Genomic DNA, 23,325 nt, shown 5'->3' with positions numbered 1-23,325 from the left:
TTCGAAAGCTTCTATTCTCTTCTTGTCCAAACTAGTTACCGTCCATGTTTCACAAAATAACAATAAAGAAAAAAAAAATTATTGATCATTGCAACTCCCAGCAATTTCGTGGCAAATATTTATTTCCATTCGTGATCATTTATTGACACAAGGCTGTTTGTGTTTTGCCAATGCCAGCGATTAATTTCCTTTCGATTCGCTCCGAACGTTCTCATTGGTTCTCTGCATTGTCGAGAGTGCAATGGAATGTATTTTTGATCGAGAAAGTAAGCGTGCATCTCCAGATGCGTGGGAAGTGGTGATTTGTGGGACGACGACGAATTGTGTTTATTAATATCAATGGCGGCATTAGACCTCTGTACTGAGATAACTTATACTGGATTTGGAATACCACAGGATTCTTTTCATGCCTTTCATTAAAGGAAACATGCATTTCATGCCTATACCTTTTATCAGAATTATCAAAATTACCTAATAAAAAGTGTGTACGATATGAAATGTAATACTCATGTTTTCCGAGGCGCTAAAAACAACAGCATTATTACATCTTTTGAAACAATTATAACATCTCTTAATTTGACATTCTGTAATGTTAATATTGTGATTGTAATATTAATCAGTTTTTACCAGTGAGTTATTTCTGTTTAAATAATTTTGTAACATACCGGGAATTTTGATTTGTAATGGTTGGCAACGGTCCTCTGGCGGGCTGACACAAAGGGTTAGCAGTACGCGATTCCCGTTTCGTAAATTTGCTTGCGGGTGTTGCTCATTGGTTTCTAGTTTCTAGTCTTTTGACGCTGTGTTTGTTACTTGGCTTCAGTATTAAAAGGTATATGTCATATTATTTTGGTTGTGTTTAGTTAGGATGATATGTAATTTATTTTAATTCCCTTATTTTATTAAAGGCGTAGTAGTAGCGTCGCTGAGTTCTAAGCTTTCACTGATTGTAAAGATCTGTAGTCATGTGACACGTTTGTATCGTTAAAAACCATGAAAAACGAGTAGTGCTACCTCAGTAGCGAATTATTATCTTGTAAAATGAGTCCATAGCTTTTATATTTCTTTTAAATGTCGTTCCTTTTAGCTTTTACTATTTTAATTTCATTACATAGTCACTACTCTTAGGCGCCCTTGTCATTTTGATGCATAACATTTTATTTTATGTCGTCTTAGAAATAAGTTGCAAATAATATTCTTGTGTAACTGTATTACGTCTGATGGTAACATAAATTTCAATATTTTTTACCCGCTTTTATGTCGTAATGTAACATCAAATCTTATGGGAAGAAAAGCGTGTAATGTTGTACGTACTTATTCGTAGAAGCATTCTACAAATTTTGCATTGCATGGCGATTTCTTCACCTGCATTTTTTAAACTTTTTATGTACCTTAAAATGGGACTACATAAATACAGTTTTGGAATATTTTTGCACCTGCAGCGAACTTTTCTCTCCCCACCCCCACACATTGCTAGGTCCAGTTTCTGTTTTCTTGTGAAAGCTTAAACACTCTTCACAAAGTTCAGCTCTTGTTTAGGGTTCTACGTGCATTTTCAAAAATGTAGTTATGCTACTCCATTATGTGGTATCGATTTAGTACAATCGTATGCCCTATGCAGTTAGCATAGCAGAGAGTTATGCAATACTCTCACCCCGTCATTAACGTTCTTTCAGATTAAGTTGCAAGACCAATTTCTGATAAAAATACATGTTTTCAATCAGTTTTATGGTTTTCAAGAATATTTTGACTATTTCAAACTTTATCGTTGTCTCTATAAAAGGTCACCAAAAAGAATAATAGAAACGCCACCAAAATATAGAGCAGCTTTTATCATACAGTAAGAACAAAAATGCTGAAAAAAGCTTTGTGGGAATAACTTTGCCCTTGTATTTTTCTTTCCTTTAAGAATGTCAGTCATTGACCACAGGTTACGTTAGATCTGTTGCAACTATAAAGTCACTTTGAATAAAGACTTACAACCAAAAAAGAAATAATTAGTGGACATCTCAGATAAGTTTCACTTCACGTGAGTCATAAATTCCCCTCGTAGAAATTTTAGTTGGAGCAAGTTTGCAAATTATCTGTGATACTTTATACCAAATTTTGTCAACTGGATTGGGCCAGTTTGAGAACTTGCCACATTTTGTCATACATGAATCTTGATGCCTTCTCCATCAATCAGTATAACAGGCCCTGGATGTGTGATTCCGTGTAATCAACAAAAATGTTTTCTATGACAAGTGCAGTGGCTTTGGAAGGGAAGTTGGCAGCTGGAGCATACTAAGCCAATTAATTTTCTTTGATCTCTTGACTGTCAGTCATAGCACAGGGCTCACATACCATAGGCAAACAATGTTTGCTCTCTGTATATCACACAGAAGTCACAATTTTCCAAAGTCACTGTCATCCCTAGTTCATTTTCTCTTCCTTCCCCATTGGTTCTTCTGATTTTCTTTTGATATAATGGTGAAAGTGAGGATTTCATGGGGAAAACCATAGAGTATAATCCCTTGGCCTTGAACATTTACATTTTTGCCCCTCTTTTTAGATCAGTCCTTGCTTGTTCTAGATTTTCCATGGATGAATCAGATTTGTGTTTATTGGGATTCTCTTTTTCAGCTTCCAACATACTACTGCTTTGTTTCTGTACGATGTGTGGGCCACATGGACATATTCCAAAAGATCTGAAACTGGATTCTCCGCTCCCCCCAGATAACGGTAACTGGTTGACTAGTTTTAGGAAGACAATTTTTGACACTGTTGGACATTGTTTCCCAATTTTTGCCTGCTGTCAGTTAGTCAATAACTCTCCCCATGAGCCTTATACTGACTGAAACATAGCCGTATCTAAGATCTAAGCGAAGTGTCTTGAGTTGGGAGGGAGACATACAAATTGGATGTTTTCCTTACTCTGTGTAAAGACCTTGTAGCTGAAACGGGAACTTTAATTGTTCCCTATCAACACTTACATCATCTGATCAGACAGCTGCTAGTTTCATTATGTTTTTAATCAACCTGTGATTGAGCTTCTGCTTGTGTCACTTCAGAAAGGAGTAAGCCCAGTATTTTCTTGGTACACTCCATTGAGGACTCGTGTACTTTTCCTACTGAAATGGCAGTGCTTCCCAGATCCACCAAAGTGGGAGGAAACCCCATAAGTAAGAATGCCACAACCTGCACAACTGTATTTTTTTCCTTTTCTGAGGTGAAACTCATCCGTCTATAACTTTTCATTGCCTCTGAGTTGATGCTGTTTTTCATTTCAAGAATTAAGTTGCTCAGTGGAATATCATACCCATAAATAAATAAATAAATAAAAAGAGTAAATTTAGTTTTTATTTCAGTTTTTTTCCTGAAATTACCGGTACGAGAAATCCACCTACAGATATTACAATACAGAATTAATTATGTACTAAGTGCAAGTCTGTCTTTCAAAAAGCCTTGCAGAAACTGATTTGCTTACTGGTACCCAATGGACCCCTACATTCCATTTTTCAATGTGGTGTGGGCATAATCATTAGACTTTACTTCCAGTCACTTTGTTATGACAGCCAGATTTGTTACTTTCACATTTGTTGGCTCGCCGACTCGAAACCAAATTGTCACCCTCCAACCTAACCTAGGCCTTTGCCTGTGCTACAATCAGTCTGTCACCACGACCAAGATTTGAGGAGGAGGAGGGTAGACGTGCAGTTTGTAACTTCAGCAGTGATTTTCTTTCTCTTGATGTGATCTAGAGCATTTTGTGGGTTTCTGTTGTTGTATTGATAGCCTTTGACCCCAGTTTACGAATATACTGCCAAGGCATTGTTTCTGGAATGAAAACAGTCTTTTGCAATCTAAAATGTATCAGATTCATCCTTCTAACCATTTGACTAAACAGGTGTGCTAAACTGTCACCACCAAGCTTCGTATTAACATTTCAGTGAATTACTAAAGTAACACATGCAGGTAGAAAGACAAATGTTGTTGCATATTAAACAGATATATATTGTTGCCATTATTCACACTTACCTTTGATTTGGGCATAATCACAATCAAGTTGGTGGCATCAGTAGGCTTTTAGAACTTAACAACTTACTACTAAAACAATCTTGTACATAACCTCCTGTTGTGCGAATTCAGAAAAAGAATAGGTTATTGGCCAGTATAATAACCAACCCAAACGAACTTAACCTACACAATGAAACAGACACCCACCCCCCCACCCCCCTCGTTAAATTTGAACTAAAAGTTATGAAATGCTGAGTGTATAAAAATGTACTGATGTAAGTTCATTTTATGGAAATGTTTTGTGAACTTAAAAGTGAAAAGTTTGCCAAATAAAACTCTCAGCAGATGTAAAGAGTATTAAATTTAACATGTCAGGTTGTGGTGAAGCCAATGTGGGAGGCATTGGCCTTAGATGTACTTCTGCTGATTGAGTTTGCAAACAACTTTGAATAGTGCCTGGCCCAGCTGCATTCACTACTGCCATGTGAATGCTCTTCAGGAGTTGAAGCAAGCACAACTGAAAACTTCCGCTGCCGTTTTAAATGTCATGGTACGATCTGCTGGATGGGACACAAAGCTCAATGGTTTCAGTATGGAAACTTGCTGTTGGAAATGGGAAAACAATTTGGCTATAATGAAAAAAAAAAAAGAGTAAGTGTTAAATGACCACCACCCCAACTCTGGTAAAATGGATGACATAAAGAGGCACAGTATACTGTTCAACTACTTCTGCGGTATACTTTCGCTCATGTCATGTTTCATTTTTTACGCTTCATTAATTGCACTCATGGATGCTGCAGAGATTTGAAAAGAAGTTATTGATATATGTTTTAAGTACAACACAGTAAAATGACACATTATATTACTTTATTATACTAATTATAGTTGTAAATTGATTTAAAACATTAAATTTGAGAGTTTCTGTGGAGATAATAAAGAGTAGAAGCAGCTGCCCATCAGAGAGCACATCAAATCAGCTGTAAACCCCCCCCCCCTCTCTCTCTCTCTCTCTCTCTCTCTCTCTCTCTCTCTCTCTCTCTCTCTCTTCCCCCCCCCCCCCGCCCCTCCCCATGCGTGTTTGTTTAAAGGGATTTGTGCATATAGCACAGTTATGCAATGTGAAAACACTATTCCTGTAATTTGAATTTATCAATAAAATTATTCCATAACACAAGAGTGAGTGGAAATATGCAAAGTAAATTACTCCATCTGTTATTGCTAGCAGTGGTTGGTGTCTACAGGCTTCCTTTCACATCTACAATTGGCAGTTTTTGGCATTTTGTGTTATTTCCTTTGCTGCACTATTTACAATTGACTTTCTTAACTATTTTTCATTCACCACTGCCTGCAAAATGCCAAATGCAGATGTGAAAGGAAGCCTGTCGACACAGACTGTTAGCAAGAAGGGAAGGAGCACATTATGTAAAAGAAACACTAGTACCACAGAAGACGCTTTGTAAATAAAATCGAAATGCGTCTGGTGTAATTCTTTTTAAGATTCCAGTCAGATAATCTATGACAACAGATTGTCAGCTGCTGCAGAAGATGGCCACACAAACAAACATATTAAATTACTTCATTTTTTAGGGTTCCAGGCCTCAGTCTGTAAAAACAGAAACCATATACTATCACTTTGTTATCTATCCCTGCCTGCCTGTCCAACCGTTAAGAATCATTTTCCTCAGGAACAAGTAGACATATAAAAGTTCAAATTTGTCACCTGCCGATGTCTGATCCCTTGGTTGTGTAAGACTTTCATGCTACTTAGCCTCTGCAGTGAAAAGATATGACCGTTTATACCACATATTTTGATAATCGAAAGCTCTCATCAAAACCTGTATGGTACTTCCCATTGACCTAGAATTATGAAATTTGTCCAAAAGCAAGCTTTCACAGTGCAAGTCAAGCGAAAAATTGTAGATTTGTAATTATATCGCATGAAAAAATTTCTTATGTCATTTCGTATCAGACTTTCAACTTGAAACAAAAATATTCTCAAAAGTCTTGGACTCCCTTACCTTGACAGTATCAGTGTCGATAATAGGCAAAAATCGTCAATCACTGATTCCTGGAATGGATAATCTGTCTATATACGTAATTAAGTTTGTATGGAACTCTGTGCCGGAGTCCTACTCGCACCTGGCCAGTTTTTTAAGCCACCTATAGCTGGTAACTATACACTGCAAACATAGCTGAAGCAATGTGTTTCAATAATTCTAGGCAATGGATTTTACAGCTGAGGCTTAACTTACTGCGTAATTTCCTTATTTGAGAAGCTTACTTTTTGTAGCTTAGGGAGTTCTGTGTACTGAGTCTTGTCAGAATTATGACAATCTATTTGCATTGAACTGTTTGTTGTTCTTGAATAAGTCATTAGCTGCCTTTTCGGTACAGGGGGTGGTACTATATTTTTATTTTGTTACATAAATTAAGTGATAGATATGGGTTTCCAGAACAGTTTAGGTAGATAGTAAATTCCCAATTTCATGTAAGAGATATTGAGTAGTATCAATATAATAGAGGGAAACATTCCACATGGGAAAAATATATCTAAAAACAAAGATAATGTGACTTACCGAACGAAAGTGCTGGCAGGTCGATAGACACACACACACACACACACACACACACACACACACACACACACACACACACACAAAATTCAAGCTTTCGCAACAAACTGTCGCCTCATCAGGAAAGAGGGAAGAAGAGGGAAAGACGAAAGGATGTGGGTTTTATGTCCTTTTTTTCCCCCTGAGGTAAGTCTTTCCGCTCCTGGGATTGTAATGACTCCTTATCCTCTCCCTTAAAACCCACATCCTTTCGTCTTTCCCTCTACTTCCCTCTTTCCTGATGAGGCGACAGTTTGTGTTTGTTTGTGTGTCTATCGACCTGCCAGCGCTTTCGTTCGGTAAGTCACATCATCTTTGTTTTTAGATATTAAGTAGTGTTAGAGTTGTGTAGAGATAAGTTTACATTGTTGAAAAAAGTACATTCAACTTGAGACATGGAAAGCAATATGTTTATCTCCATGTTTGGGGTGTTACTTTAAAACTTTGTGCTGAAAGTGAGGTTTATAACTACATAATTTAATGGTATGTCATGAATTTCATTGTTAATTTACTGTGTAGGAGATGTGGGCATAGACTTCTAGAAACTATACTTTGTTGCGGTGACTGCTCTTTGCTATTTAGTAATGTTCTCTACACTTCCTGATAATTTACACTCTGTGCTGCCTGCAGTAAATGTTTTCGTTCTTAACGTCCTCTTCATTGTCTTTCCTCTTTTTTAAAATGTATTGTTTACCTAAATAAAAAGGTTGCCCAATTTTAATTTCTGAATGTTAAAGCCATTTTGAGTGTCTACTGTAGCTGTCATACAGCTGAAATTTATTCTTCATGTATTCCATTACATTATGGGTAAGTGGTCATTTTCAAATGCCTGCAAAAACAATACCAACAAAGTTAAAATAAAAAGCTTTTAGTGTTGTTACATTCTGCGTGTTAAAATTCTTATAATCCTTGCTGTTGCACCTGCAACTGTGTTGCACTCTCAAACAAATTAGTGCTATGTGGAACACAAATAGTTATGTGAAATAAATGCTGAAGTGGAAGTTCAACTTATCCAGTAAATTAAGTACTCTGTTCTGCAAAACATAGTTTTGAACTTTAAACAAGCAAATGTCTTATAGCACCAAAAGTATATACCAACGAGATATGATAAATGAATGAGTGTGAAATCCGTAACTCCCATCTAGAAAGTTGGAGTAAACACTTAGGCAAACTAATGTAGATGCTCAGTTCAGCATGTTTTGCTCAACTTGGAGTTTAGAATTATTTCATTACGTTGACCTAAAGAAAAGTTTCCTAAGTTTGTATCGTATCACTTCCTTGTCTTCTAGAATTTTCTTCTGGGGGAGTGCATCTCAAGTGTGTAGTGTTTATTCAACAGAAGCCAGCAGTCAGAAAATTGTGTAAACTAGATAATCTTTAAGGAATGTGAAATGCTCATTCAATTATAAATACATTTATTTCCTTGCAGTTTTTCTTGTTCTCAATAAAAATGAGTTTAAGGTGAAAAGTGACTTCCTCAAACACTAATGTGCAGACATAATTTCAGGTTGACTTTGTGTACTTCTGTGAAGTTGTAGGCAGAGTTCCACACACCAGTGCTAACATAATCAACAAGATCTCATCCAAAATAAAGCAAAAACATGAAACCCCAAGCAACAAGAAAATTAAACGCACAGCTCACTAGTCATAATACTAAATAAATGTGTTGTCTAGATTCAAGCATTAAAAATATCAGCCTTGTAACTACTGTGTCCCAGAATGAGATTTTCACTCTGCAGTGGAGTGTGCACTGATATGAAACTTCCTGGCAGATTAAAACTGTGTGCCAGACCGAGACTCGAACTCAGGACCTTTGCCTTTTGGAAGGTAGGAGACGAGATACTGGCAGAAGTAAAGCTGTGAGGATGGGGCGTGAGTCGTGCTTGGGTAGCTCAGTTGGTAGAGCACTTGCCCGCGAAAGGCAAAGGTCCAGAGTTCGAGTCTCAGTCCACCACACAAGACTGTGTCCCACTTCAGTGATTGACAGAATGTAGATGTAGATTCTTAAGCCTTCATAAATTCTCCAACTCTCAACCAGCTACCTGTAAACCCAACATAGGTCATCGGCTATACTGCAGAGTAGTCTGTCACACCAACTCATATTCCAAAAAATATATAGACACTGTGCGCATGTGCTTGTTTATGTACTCTTCCCTTCCCGTTTGTGCACGTGTGTCACACACCACACCATGGGGCAAAGCCATCAGCAGGTATTGGTAGGTTCAGTTGATGTAATCGGCAAATAATAAAATAAACATATTGTACCTTAGGTGCTGAAAGTACGAAGAATACTACTCTATTCTACTCTAAATAGATACCATTTGTAATGCCACAGATTTTCTTGGTATGATTAATACACTGCTGTGTGGTGTTTAGCATTGTCAATTCCATTTGTCCGCACTGTGTGAGGCAGCAAGCACACATACCCCATCTCTCAACACCTGAAGATGACTAATGGTTTGGTCATTGAAATACTGTGCAGATAAATGCAATTAACTGAGCACTTGAAACGATGTTATCAGTACAAGTCATGTAAAAGTTGGTCTGAATTACTACAAAAGTTTGGTCAGTACAGTTTTGTTCCTGTACAATAGGCTTAACGTGTCATTTCCTTAAGGGCAACCTCCAAATAAATATGCATGAATTTTAAACAGTGAAAGAGGGCAAAGTACTTTACACTTCTAAATGATGATGGTGGTGATGATGATGATGATGATGCTGCTTGTTATTATTACTGTTAGGGGGATCAGAAAGTAACATACAGTAATTTTTTTTCTCCCCTGGTATTGCTGCTGGAATGTTGAAATTGCACTATGGTATAGTTTGAAGTTTGTGCTACAGATGGTATTTTGTTTATGTTTGCAGCTATAGTGAGAGAAGCCTGAACTATGAAACAATCTTGTCGAGCATGCTACTGTCGCCAACTTGTGATGGACAGTGAAGTGTAGTTCGATGTTTGTGGGCCGAAGGGTATAAGCTGACTGAAATTCACAGATACATATGTGGCTTATACGGGGATGACTGTACGGATGGTAGCAATGTCTGCATGTGTTGTGCCTGCTTCCAAGAAGGCCTTATGAACCTTAGTGATTCACCACACTCCTGGTGGCTGGTAACAGCTGCAATCCTGAAGAATGCTGCAGCTGTTGCAGCAGTTTTGAATGACTGGCATGTGTGCAACTGTAAACCTTACCGCAATAGTTCAACATTTCCTGTGGTGCAGTGTATGATATTGTTCATGATACGTTGAAACTGTGCTCGCTGGGTGCCCAAGAATTGACAGACAACCGCAAGGGCCAATGAATGATAACTAACTTCGATCACCTAACATGTTACAGTGCAGAAGGGCACGACTTTCTGAAACACATCGTCACTGGTGCTGAGTTGTGGGCATACCACTGCACGCCCGATACAAAGCAAGCCTCTGTGATGTGTACGAGAAAACTGAGTGACATAGTCTGCTAGGCAAGTGCTTGTGTGTGTGTTCTGGGATAAGCATGGTGGACTTTGCTGAAGTTGGGAACACTGTGAATGCTGCAGCCTACATTAAAACTCTGGTTAAGTTGCTTCATGCCATGCTGATTCTTTCCAATTTCTTCGTGAAAATGCTGCTTCTTCTATTAGTGAGAAAATTTCCAAATTTGGATGGAACTGTTCCAGCAACCACCATAGTTAGGACCTTGCACTTTTTGGACTTCCATCTGTTTGGTCCCATGAGGAAATGCCTGGCTCGCCAACAGGGATTTTTTTTGTTTTTGTTTTTTGTTTTTTTGGGGGGAGGGGGGGTTGATCTAAAATATCTTGTTGTTGTTTTTGTTGTTGTCTTCAATCCTGAGACTGGTTTGATGCAGCTCTCCATGCTACTCTATCCTGTGCAACCTTCATCTCCCAGTACCTACTGCAGCCTACATCCTTCTGAATCTGCTTAGTGTATTCATCTCTTGGTCTCCCTCTAAGATTTTTACCTTCCACACTGCCCTCCAATACTAAATTGGTGATCCCTTGATGCCTCAGAATATGTCCTACCAACCGATCCCTTCTTCTAGTCAAGATGTGCCACAAGCTCCTCTTCTCCCCAATTCTGTTCAATACCTCCTCATTAGTTACGTGATCTACCCATCTAATCTTCAGCATTCTTCTGTAGCACCACATTTCGAAAGCTTCTATTCTCTTTTTGTCTAAACTATTTATCGTCCATGTTTCACTTCCATACATGGCTACACTCCATATAAATACTTTCAGAAACGACTTCCTGACACTTATATCTATACTCGATGTTAACAAATTTTTCTTCTTCAGAAACGCTTTCCTTGGCATTGCCAGTCTACATTTTATATCCTCTCTACTTCGACCATCATCAGTTATGTTGCTCCCCAAGTAGCAAAACTCCTTTACTACATTAAGTGTCTCATTTCCTAATCTAATTCTCTCAGCATCACCCAATTTATTTTGACTACCATTCCATTATCCTCATTTTGCTTTTGTTGATGTTCAGCTTATATCCTCCTTTCAAGACACTGTCCATTCAATTCAACTGCTCTTCCAGATCCTTTGCTGTCTCTGACAGAATTACAATGTCATCGGCGAACCTCAAAATTTTTATTTCTTCTTCATGGATTTTAATACCTACTCCGAACTTTTCTTTTGTTTCCTTTACTGCTTGCTCAGTATACAGATTGAATAACATCGGGGAGAGGCTACAACCCAGTCTCACTCCCTTCCCATCCACTGCTTCCCTTTCATGTCCCTCGACTCTTATAACTGCCATCTGGTTTCTGTACAGATTGTAAATAGCCTTTCGCTCCCTGTATTTTACCCCTGCCACCTTCAGAATTTGAAAGTGGGTATTCCAGTCAACATTGTCAAAAGCTTTCTCTAAGTCTACAAATGTTAGAAATGTAGGTTTGCCTTTCCTTAATTTATCTTCTAAGATAAGTCGTAGGGTCAGTATTGCCTCACGTGTTCCAACATTTCTACGGAATCCAAACTGATCTTCCCCGAGGTCGGCTTCTACCAGCTTTTCCATTCGTCTGTAAAGAATTCGCATTAGTATTTTGCAGCTGTGACTTATTAAACTGATAGTTCGGTAATTTTCACATCTGTCAACACCTGCTTTCTTTGGGATTGGAATTATTATATTCTTCTTGAAGTCTGAGGGTATTTCGCCTGTCTCATACATTTTCTGACCAGATGGTAGAGTTTTGCCAGGACTGGCTCTCCCAAGGCCATCAGTAGTTATAATGGAATGTTGCCTACTACGGGGGCCTTGTTTCGACTCAGGTCTTTCAGTGCTCTGTCAAACTCTTCACGCAGTATCGTATCTCCCATTTCATCTTCATCTACATACTCTTCCATTTCCATAATATTGTCCTCAAGTAAATCACCCTTGTATAGACCCTCTATATACTCCTTCCACCTTTCTGCTTTCCTTTCTTTGCTTAGAACTGGGTTTCCATCTGAGCTTTTGATATTTATACAAGTGGTTCTCTTTTCTCCAAAGGTCTCTCTAATTTTCCTGTAGGCAGTATCGATCTTACCCCTAGTGAGATAAGCATCTAAATCGTCACATTTGTCCTCTAACCATTCCTGCTTAGCCATTTTGCACTTCCTGTCGATCTCATTTTTGAGACGTTTGTATTCCTTTTTGCCTGCTTCATTTACTGCTTTTTTATATTTTGTCCTTTCATCAATTAAATTCAATATTTCTTCTGTTATCCAAGCATTTCTATTAGCCCTCGTCTTTTTATACTTGATCCTCTGCTGCCTTCACTACTACATCTCTCAAAGCCACCCATTCTTCTTCTACTGTATTACCCTCAGGGGACTCAGCATTCATTTGCTGGGTACGGGCTTGGCGAACCCGGGGTCCCCGAGCTGTGGACTGGTGTGCGCCGCCAGTCTGCTGATACCTTAAGCTCTGGGCATGCTTCAGGGACCACCGTTTGGCGCAACGGTGGAACGTTGCGTGTGGCAGGGACCGGGATCTTGGCTTGATTGCCTGGATCGCGAGGACGGTACATGCCTCTATAAAAAATCCTTCAATCTTAAGGTGTGCTGCGCGCCGATAAGATGCATGGCTGTCGAGGTGGAACAGTCGCTAGCGGGCAACCTCTGGGGAACCTGCCGCACCTCAGTTGTACAAGGCTTATGCAGGCATGCGGGGCTCTGTCTGGATGGACATAAGTTTCCCTAGCTGCTCGTGGGACAACCATTGATACCACGAATTCTTCCTCTTTTCCTCCTTCTAATTTTTCGCTGGCCAGTGGGATGGGTGGACTGCTGGTAGGCACTACCACCCAATCCAACAAGAGGGCTAGGTTAGCCAGTCGTCCTGACTCAGGCGTCAGCAAACGTACAGCAGTTCAGAGTAACAGAGCACATACTGACAACCAGAATGTGTTTTTAATAATAAAAAGGAAAGAGGGTTCCTTTGAAAAGGTTTCTCCATTCTATATCCAAAAGGGTCTAGAAGGAATAGCTGGAACTTTAAAATCAGTGAAGCGTTTACGGAATGGGACACTGCTTGTTGAAACATCAACTGCTCAGCAAGCAGTTAACCTTCAAACAGCTAAAAGCTTGGGGGAATACACAATCGATACAGAGCTTCACAGCACCCTGAACTCCAGTAAGGGTGTTGTTACCTGTAGGGATCTTGTTGACATTCCTGTAGAAGAATTAAAGAGTGAGTGGGCTCAGGAGGGAATTGTTGACGTTCAGAACATCATGAAAAGGGTGGATGGAACCTGGTGAAATCTGACTCCTTCATTCTTACTTTCAATACCCCCGAACTCCCAGAACACGTCAAGGCAGGATTTCTTCGACTAAAGGTCCGGTTGTATGTCCCAAACCCAATGCGCTGTTTTAAGTGCCAGCGTTTTGGGCAAACAACTCTAGGGTGTAAAGGAGAAGCACTGTGTGGCAACTGCAGTAAGGCTGCCCATGACTGACTTGACTGTTCGTCGCCTGTCACATGTATAAACTGTTCTGAAAGCCACCCTCTTTGGAGTAGGGGCTGTAGAATCTTCCTAGAGGAACGCAAAATACAAGAAATCAAAACAACTAAGCGTATCCCCTACAGTGAAGCCAAAAAGATATTTAAGGCCATGCAGCCTCCCACATTCGTTACGTCTTTTGCTTCCATTGTTCGGAAGCCGCCTCCAAAAGTCGATGCATCTACGCAGACGGAGATTGTTAGTGTTGGCACGAACACCTGCACGTGTCGGTGCACTTGCAAGGCAGCAAGTGTATCAGAGCCTCTAGCCCCTCCTCGAACAGCAGAGAAAGGTACAGTAGCTAACATTGAAGAGCCCCAGGCATCTCCGATTGCTGAGGCTCTTCCAAAGCCCAGCCAGCCTGGTCATAAACACCCCTGCTCCAGTTCTAGCAAAGCCCCCTAAACAAAGGAAAGCACACGTCAGGCAGCACCAACAGATTAAATCGGCTGGTAAACCCACGGATCATGTTAATGTGGTCCCACTAGACGCTTCATTAGACTCTTCCCCAGAGCTGATGGAGTCTGAGAATATGGGGCAATCATCTCGCCCCAAGACTGAGCATCCACCCGCTGCAGTCTCCCTACGTCGGCGGAAAGAGAGGCAGAAAATACAACCACCGTGATGGCTCCCATATTGCAATGGAACCTGCAAGGGTTCAGAACACGTGTGGAGGAACTAAGTCTATTGATTCAGGATAGACCTATGTGTGTCTGTCTGCAAGAGACAAATTTCAGTGAAACATACACCCCTGAGCTACGTGGTTATGTCCTCCACAAAAAGGACGACCTGAGTGGACAGAGAGCTCGAGGAGGAGTAGGTATCTTCGTCAACACAGACTACCACTCCTCGCCTCTCTCCCTCACGACGAATTCACAGGCAGTTGCAATATTAGTACATGTGCGTCGTATGCTAACAGTATGTTCCCTTTACCTGCCCCCACATGATATGCTCGACGAAGAGGCTCTCGGTGATCTTCTTACACAGCTCCCACACCCCTTCATCCTCTGTGGTGATTTTAATGCACACAATATGCTTTGGGGCTCTGTGAGTACTTGCCCCAGGGGTAGAGCAATCGAGAGGCTTCTTCTGTCATCCAGTGCCTATTTGCTAAATACAGGTCAAAGCACACATTTTTGCATTGCAACTGGGTCGTTCTCTGCCATTGATCTATCGCTTTGCTCTCCAGCCATCGCCCACACTGCTGCACGGGAAGTGGTTGACGACTTACACGGCAGCGATCACTGCCACGTGCAGTGGAACCGGAAAGGAAACCACCTCGATGGGTGCTCGGTAGAGCCAACTGGGCACTGTATAGTCAACTGGCCCAGTTTGAACATCTGGTCAGTGTCCAGGAATGGGTGGATCATATTACTGAAGTGATCCACCACGCCAGTGAAGCGTCCATCCCACAGTCCACGGGACAACCGAAGCGGCAGCCTGTCCCTCGGTGGAGCGACGAATGCCACTCTGCAGTCAGGGCTAAGCGGGCAGCTCTGCGTAGGTTCAAATGCCGGCCAACTGTAGAGAACCTTGCAGCCTTTCGGGTGACGAGGGCAAAGTGTCGTCGGATTATACGAGAGAGCAAGAAGAGGTCGTGGCAGCAGTTCCTGAATACCAGTAATCGTTCTACACGAAGTTCCATTGTATGGGAGACCATCAGGAGGATTTCTGGGAGAGGTGGGAGGTGCCCTATGGCTGCTATAATGAGGAATGGTACTCTCCAAACGACCCCAAAAGATATTGCCCAGTCTATGGCGGCTCATTTTGCAGCTATTACTGCAACCGCCAGTGAGAATCCAGTTTTCCAGCCCCACAGAGTGGCTGCTGAGAGTAGCAGTTTTGACTTACGCTCACCCAATACAGAAGAGTACAACTGCCCATTTTCCATGTGGGAACTGGATTCTGCATTGAGAGAGGCTTGTGATACAATCCCCTGGTCAGGATAGAATCCACTATAGCATGCTGCAGCACCTCACGGGGAGAAATAAAGAAATCCTCCTACAGACCACATGTGCCCGGGTAGTTACCGTAGTGTTGCCCTCACTAGCTGTGTGGGAAAGACCTTGGAGCGGATGGTAAACTGCCGCCTTGTCTGGATGTTAGAATCCAGACAACTCCTTAGTCTCTTTCAGTGTGGGTTCAGGAGGTATCGCTCCACCTTTGATAACCTGGCCCTCCTGGAGGCGGCTATACTACAGGCTTTCCTGCCCCAGCATCACCTCTTGGGAATATTTTTTGACATTGAAAAGGCATACGACACTACTTGGAGGCATCTTATCAGGCAGCTCCACGAATGGGGTTTTCATGGATGTCTTCCCAATTTTATTCGGTCCTTCCTGTCGCCACGTTATTTTCAGTACCGAGTCGGAGACGTACTGTCTAGTCGCTTTGAACGAGAGAACGGTGTCCCTCGAGGTAGTGTTTTAAGTGTGACAGTCTTTGCTATTGCTATTAATAGTATTGCGTCTATTGTGAAACGTCCTGTGCAGTGTTCCTTGTTTGTGGACGATTTCTCTGTATTTTGCTCTTCTTCAAGCCTCGCAACGACGACTCGTCAGTTGCAACTCACTCTGCGACGTTTGGATGAATGGGCACAGAAGAATGGTTTTAAGTTTTCAACTGATATGTCGGTGTGTGTTCTTTTTAACCGTTCTCGTTCCATTTTTGACTTGCCTGAGTTGAGGATGAGGGACACCGTTCTGAATTTTAAAGACACGGTGAAGTTTCTGGGCCTCACTTTTGATTCTAAGGTTACGTGGCTGCCACATATCAAGGAACTGAAAAAACGGTCCCTTAAGGCGCTGTCTATTTTAAAATGTCTTAGTCACCACACATGGGGAGCAGACAGGACCTGTCTGCTCCGGTTTTACAGAGCCTTTGTGCGGTCCCGGCTGGATTATGGATGCACGGTGTATGGGTCTGCGAGACCCACTTATTTGAAGCTGCTGGATGTGGTGCACCACGAGGGGATTCGGTTGGTCACTGGGGCGTTCAGAACGAGCCCCATACCGAGCCTCTGTGCAGAGGCAGGTGAACCGCCACTTCACCTCCGGCAACGTCTACTAATGGTGCGCCAGGCCTATCAAACATTATCCACACCATACACACCTGCATACCACACTGTTGCTCGGCCTCCACTGGAAAGGCTTTTTCGCAACCGCCAACGAGCAACAAGGCCCTATGGGATTCGTGCAAAGGATTGCATTTTAGAGATGGGTGTGGCCGGTTTTAATGTTTCACGTCGAGGTTGGAGCAGATATCCACCTTGGCTCCTTCAGAGGCCCAGACTGATTTTAGATTTGGCAAATTTTAAGAAAGACGGTACATCAGATTTTACTTTCAAATCTTTGTTTTTTACCATTTTAGATAGGCATCATGATTTTACAGTAGTCTACACTGATGGATCCCAACAGGGGGATTTTCTTGGCAGCTCAGCAGTGTTCCCTGAACGTGTATCGCCTGCGGGTTCGGGGGTTAGAATAGGCCCGCGGTATTCCTACCTGTCGCAACAGGCGACTAAAAGGAGTCTCAAATGTTTCGGCCTTCTGTGATGGTCCCCTCTCGGGTTTGACCTCCATCTTTCTAAATTGTTCCGAACAGCGAGCCATTTGGGGAAGGGCGCCTTACACGGTGCACTGTATCTGTCGTGCATTGAGACCTTCAGCCGGCTTTCTCGTCGTTGCAATGGTGTCCAGTTAGTTTTCCATCTCTTGGGCGAGGATATGTCCATGGGTGCGATTTCCATGCTGCACTGTGCAGTGTTGCCTTTCACTGCGACGACCACCTCGTACATTTTTGCACCTAAGATCCAGCACTGTAGCCAGTCCATTGTGGTGGTGCCGCCATGTACCCTGTTGGTTGTAGCTCCCTGACAACACAGGGATCGCTCTACTGATGCCTGCGCCGTTTACTCCCCACGTATGCCGAGGAGTAGATGCCCATCTCCCTGGGGCATCCGGATTCCCAGCAATGGCCATCCTGCCAGGTGGCCCTTGCTGTGGCTGGGTGGTGCCCGTGGGGAGGGCCCTTGGTCGGAGTAGGTGGCATCAGGGTGGATGACACGCAATGAAGCGTGGCACATCATCTCTTGCTGGTGGCCAGCCACCAGCAGTCTCTAAACGTTCGAGGGCTCATTTTAAGGGTACCGTTTATGACCCCAAATCGTTCCCATCCCTGGCCACACTGTGGGAGGAACGAAAGGCAATGAATGACAGTGACAAGTATTCGCCCCGGTATCTCGTCTGTACCAGAGCTGTTGGGGAATCCTTTGTATCCGTGAAGCCTCAGTTCTTTGTAGAGCATTTAGAGGACAAGTTTGGGGAGGTGGAGGGCTTGTCCAAAATGTGCTCTGGGTCAGTTTTGATAAAAACGGCATCTTCTGCCCAGTCACGCAGGTACTTGCTTGTGACAAGTTGGGGGATGTTAACGTTACCATCACACCACATAAGAGTTTAAATATGGTCCCGGGTATTATTTTCCATAGGGACCTACTTTTGCAGTCTGATGACGAGCTGCGCGCCAACTTAGAGCGTAGAGGTGTTCATTTTGTCCGGCGCATTCATCGGGGTCAGAGGGACAATCAGGTTGCTACCGGTGCCTTCATCTTGGCCTTCGAGGGTGATACATTACCGGAGAAGGTCAAGGAGATGGTCTACCGTTGTGACGTCAAGCCCTATATCCCTCCCCCGATGCGGTGCTTTAAGTGCTGGAAGTTCGGCCATATGTCTTCCCGCTGCACTTCCAGCCTCACATGTCGAGATTGCGGACGCCCGTCTCATCCCGATACTCCATGTGCTCCGCCTCCCATCTGTGTCAACTGTGGAGAGCCTCATTCACCTTGCTCGCCAGACTGCAGGATCTTACAGAAAGAACGCAAAATCATGGAATATAAGATCCTGGACCGACTGACTTACACTGAGGCTAAGCGGAAATTTGAACGGCTACATCTCGTGCACATGATGGCATCTTATGCCTCAGCTGTCACTCCTGCTCAAGCTCCTTTAGCTGCAACACAAACAGTCAGCTCTGAGTCAGAGGACCTCACCTGCCCCCTTGACGATGGGGGCCTCTTCTCTTGCTGTTGCTCCCACACCATCTACCTCAGGAGCAGCACCCATTAAACCACCAGGGACACCAGTCACCACTTATAAGCCAGTCCCCACTCCTAAGCCGGAGAAGCGTAAGTCTTCTTCGGCTTCTCTCGCTCGGAAGGGATCCCTTGGGTCACTCCCTTCCCAGGTTCCTACCAGTGGCACAGCAGACACCGACCAGTGGCTGAAGAAGCCACAGGTCGCTGGTCGTCGAGCTTCGCGATCATCTTCGGTCCCGGAGACTGACTCTAATCAACCCTCTCAACAACGACAACCAAAGGTACAGCGAGAGAAAACGACATTGAAGACCAAGGCACCTGCCGTGGCACCTACTCCACCGCTACCTACAAGCTCTACGTCTGAGGATGCGGTGGAGATTCTTGCGTCCGCTGAGGACCTCGATCTCGCCGGTCCCTCAGACGCAATGGATAGCACTTGCACGGGTGCTCCATCGGAGGCAGCAGGTGACCCAGAGGCGTAATCTGCCTTCCCAGTCCCGTCACGCCTTTCTCAGCCACGGACAATACCATCCTCCAGTGGAACTGCAGTGGTTTCTTCCACCATCTAGCTGAGCTCCGACAACTTGACAGCCTTCACCCTTTCTTCTGCATTGCTCTTCAGGAAAATTGGTTTCCAGCAATGCGAACCCCCGCCCTCCGTGGCTATCGGGGTTATTATAAGAACCGGGCAGCTTATGAAATGGTGTCTGGTGGCGTCTGCATATATGTCCTTAACTCTCTTCACAGCGAGTCTGTCCCTCTACATACAGCTTTAGAGGCTTTTCGCTGTTCGGGTGTGGACGCCACAGGCTGTTACCGTCTGCAGTCTTTACCTTCCACCAGATGGTGATGTCGCACAGCATGTCCTGGCTGCGCTGATAGCCCAATTTCCGCCACCTTTCTTATTACTGGGCGACTTCAACGCCCGTAACCCTCTGTGGGGTGGGTCAGTGGCGACAGGTCGAGGCGCCACCATTGAGCATTTATTGGCACAGCTCGATCTTTCGCTGTTAAATGATGGTTCCTTCACACACTTCAGTGTGCTGCATGGCACGTACTCCGCCATTGACCTTACGATCTGCAGCCCTAGCCTCTTACCATCTGTCCGATGGAGAGTGCATGATGACCTGTGTGGTAGTGACCACTTTCTGATCTTTCTGTCACTGCCACAGCGTCAGTCTTCTGGGCGCCTTTGCAGGTGGGCAATGAATAAGGCTGACAGGGACTTGTTTTCCTCCATTGCCACTATTGAGCCTCTCTCTAATGATGGCATTGATGCGGTGGTTCAATTGGTCACCACCGGCATCGTTACTGCTGCCGAATCTTCCATTCCCAGTTCTTCTGGGTCCCCTCGGCGGTGGACTGTGCCTTGGTGGTCACTTGAGATCGCTGAAGCGATTAAAGATCACCGGCGGGCGCTCCAGCATCACAAGAGACATCCCTGCATTGAACACCTCATTACCTTCAAATGTCTGCGTGCTCGGGCCCGCCGCCTTATCCGCCAAAGCAAGCAGGAGTGCTGGGAGCGGTATGTGTCCACCATTGGCCTTCATGTCTCTCCATCGCAGGTCTGGGCCGAGATCCGACGCCTCTATGGCTATCGGACCCCTGTCAGCGTCCCTGTGCTCTCACTGAATGGAGCAGTTTGTACAGACTCCGACGAAATTACCAACCGCTTGGCAGAGCATTTTGCTCCGAGTTCCGCTTCTTCCAATTACCCCCTGGTCTTCTGCTCCATTGAGCGGATGGAACGTCGGAGCCTTTCTTTTCGCACACACCATTCTGAATCTTACAATGCTCCATTCAGTGAGTGGGAATTTCACAGTGCCCTTGCCGCTTGCCCTGATACCGCTCCTGGGCCAGATCGCATCCACTGTCAGATGCTGAGACACCTTTCAGTGGACTGCAAGCGACGCCTCCTCGACCTTTACAACCGTCTCTGGGTCGAGGGTGAGTTTCCGTCACAATGACGGGAAAGCATTGTCATCCCCGTTTTGAAACTGGGCAAGAGCCCTTTGGAGGTGGACAGCTACCGCCCCATTAGCCTCACCAACATCCTTTGCAAGCTTCTCGAATGGATGGTGAGCCGGCGCTTGAATTGGGTACTGGAGTCTCGGGGCCTTCTGGCTCCGTCTCAGGGTGGGTTCCGTAAAGGCCGCTCTGCCACCGACAATCTGGTGAGTCTGGAGTCGGCCATCCGTACTGCCTTTGCCCGCCGTCAGCACCTGGTCGCTGTCTTTATCGACATGCGGAAGGCGTACGATACGACATGGCGTCATCACATACTTTCTACGCTTCATGGATGGGGTCTTTGGGGCCCTCTGCCGATCTTTATCCGAAATTTTCTGTCGTATCGTACCTTCCGCGTGCAAGTCGCGGCCTCCCATAGTTCCTCCCGAGTCCAGGAGAACGGGGTACCACAGGGATCTGTCCTCAGTGTCTGTCTGTTTTTAATCGCAATAAACGGGCTCGCTGCAGCGGTGGAAATTTTGTCTCCGCTTCCCTGTATGCTGACGACTTCTGCCTTTACTACTGCTCTGCTGGCATTGCAGCTGTTGAACGTCAGCTACAGCGTGCTATCTGCAAGGCGCAGTCTTGGGCTGTAGCGCATGGTTTTCAGTTTTCGGCTGCCAAGATCCACGTTATGCATTTCTGCCGGCGCCGAACAGTCCATCCTGAGCCGCGGCTTTTATCTTGCCCACGAACTCCTTGCTGTGGTGGAGACCCACAGGTTTTTCAGTGTAGTTTTTGATGCCTGGTTGACTTGGCTGCCTCATATTTGGCAGCTTAAACAGGCGTGTTGGCGGCATCTAAATGCTCCGAGATGCTTGAGCCACACCCGCTGGGGCGCCGACCGATCTACCCTGTTAACGGCTCTACCAGGCGTTAATCCAGTCTCGTCTGGATTATGGGAGCCTGGCTTATGGCTCAGCATCCCCATCTGCGCTGCGGGTACTTTACCCAATCCTACACAGCGGAATACGCCTTGCCACTAGTGCTTTCCGGACCAGCCCAGTGGACAGTGTACTTGCGGAGGCAGGTGTCCCTCCATTGCAGTTCAGGCGCCAAAATTTACTGGCCCCTTATGCTGCCCATGTTTTTAGCTTGCCCGGACATCCAAACTATCGTCTCCTGTTCCCGCGATCGGTCGTCCATCTGCCAGAACGTCTGCCCCGGTCAGGTTGTACGATCGCGGTCCGCGTCAAAGAGCTTCTCTCCGGGCTTAGGGTTTTCACTGTTCCACCTCCTTTTCGGGCCACTTTGCGTACACCCCCATGGTGTGTTCCTCGCCCATGCCTTCGGCTCGACTTGGCACAGGGCCCGAAGGACTCCGTCCCTCCAGAGGCCTTCCGCCACTGCTTTTATTCCATCCTGGCCACATATCAGTGCTCTGACGTTGTTTACACTGACGGTTCGATGGTTGCTGGTCGTGTCTGTTGTGCGCTAACTCTAGGGGACCATTCCGAACAACGTTCCTTGCCGGCTGGCTGCAGCGTTTACACTGCTGAGCTGGTCGCCATCTTTCGAGCCCTAGAGTATATCCGCTCCTGCTCAGGTGAGTCCTTCGTGATCTGTAGCGATTCCCTGAGCGGTTTACGAGCTCTCGACCAGTATTTCCCTCGTTCTCGTCTGGTGATGGCTATCCAGGAGTCCCTGCATACTCTTGCCCGTTGCGGCCGCTCTGTGGTCTTTGTGTGGACCCCCGGTCATGTCGGTATCCCGGGCAATGAACATGTTGACCGCCTGGCGAAAGAGGCCATCAGGCAACCGTCCCTGGATTTTGGCCTCCCAGAGACTGATTTGCGAGCGGTCCTCCGCAGAAAAGTTTTTGCGCTTTGGGACGCTGAATGGCACGATCGGATCACGCCCAATAAACTCCGTGCCATTAAGGAGACGACGACTGTGTGGCGGTCATCCATGCGAGCCAACCGCAGGGACTCAGTCGTCCTTTGTCGGCTCCGCATTGGCCACTCCCGGCTGACACACAGTTACTTACTGCGTCGGGAGGACCCTCCTCTGTGTCGCTGCGGGGCGGCTTTGTCAGTGGTCCCCCACATTTTGTTGGCCTGCCCTCTTTTAGCTGTGGTCAGGCGGACATTTGCGCTGCCTGATACGCTCCCTGCCCTTTTAACTGATGACCCTGCTATGGCTGGCTTAGTTTTAAGTTTTATTCGGGCAGGGGGTTTTTATCATTTGATGTGAGTGTTTGTTTTATTTTATTGTTTTGTGTTGATTCTGGCCTTTGGCCTACGGTTTTAAACTGAGTTTTTAATGTGTTGTCGGTGGTTGGCTTTTCCTTTTTTATTCTATGGTCGGCCAACCACTGTCACACTCAGTGTGATTTTAATTTGTTATGTCTGTTCTTTGTCTGAGTTTTTCTTGTCCTGTGTTGTCTGTTGTCTCTGTTATCCGATTTTTTACTCTGTGTGGAAGTTTTTAAGTTTTGGAACAAGGGACCGATGACCATTGCAGTTTGGTCCCTTAAATTCCAGAAACCAACCAACCAACCTGAACGTGTCCTCAGGATTCGCCTTCCCCAGGAATACACTGTTTTTTCTGCAGAACTTCACGCGAACCTGAGGGCATTGGAGCAGATACGGTGTACTCAGGGCAAACACTTCCTAATTTGCTC

At 44.7% G+C, this 23,325-nt stretch overlaps 1 protein-coding gene across 4 annotated transcripts in view; it reads left to right on the top strand.

Annotated features, from left to right (window-relative positions):
• The first annotated feature begins 699 nt into the window (after window positions 1-699).
• Window positions 700-23,325, top strand: part of LOC126213304 (poly [ADP-ribose] polymerase tankyrase-1-like) — a 48,108-nt gene continuing 25,482 nt past the window's right edge. For 2 of the 4 annotated variants that reach the window (XM_049940984.1, XM_049940983.1), the window contains exons 1-2: window positions 715-832; window positions 2,623-2,721. In XM_049940984.1, the coding sequence (XP_049796941.1) occupies window positions 2,655-2,721 (67 nt within the window). In that variant the 5' untranslated portion in view covers window positions 715-832; window positions 2,623-2,654. Of the gene's footprint in view, window positions 833-2,622; window positions 2,722-23,325 lie in introns of all 4 variants that reach the window. The other 2 variants (XM_049940985.1, XM_049940986.1) reach the window with 2 other exon arrangements.

This window comes from Schistocerca nitens, chromosome 11, assembly GCF_023898315.1.
Source record: "Schistocerca nitens isolate TAMUIC-IGC-003100 chromosome 11, iqSchNite1.1, whole genome shotgun sequence".
NCBI classification, from domain to species: Eukaryota; Metazoa; Arthropoda; class Insecta; order Orthoptera; family Acrididae; genus Schistocerca; species Schistocerca nitens.
The sequence above is the reverse complement of the archived record's forward strand: the minus strand, read 5'-3'. Positions and strand labels throughout refer to the sequence as shown.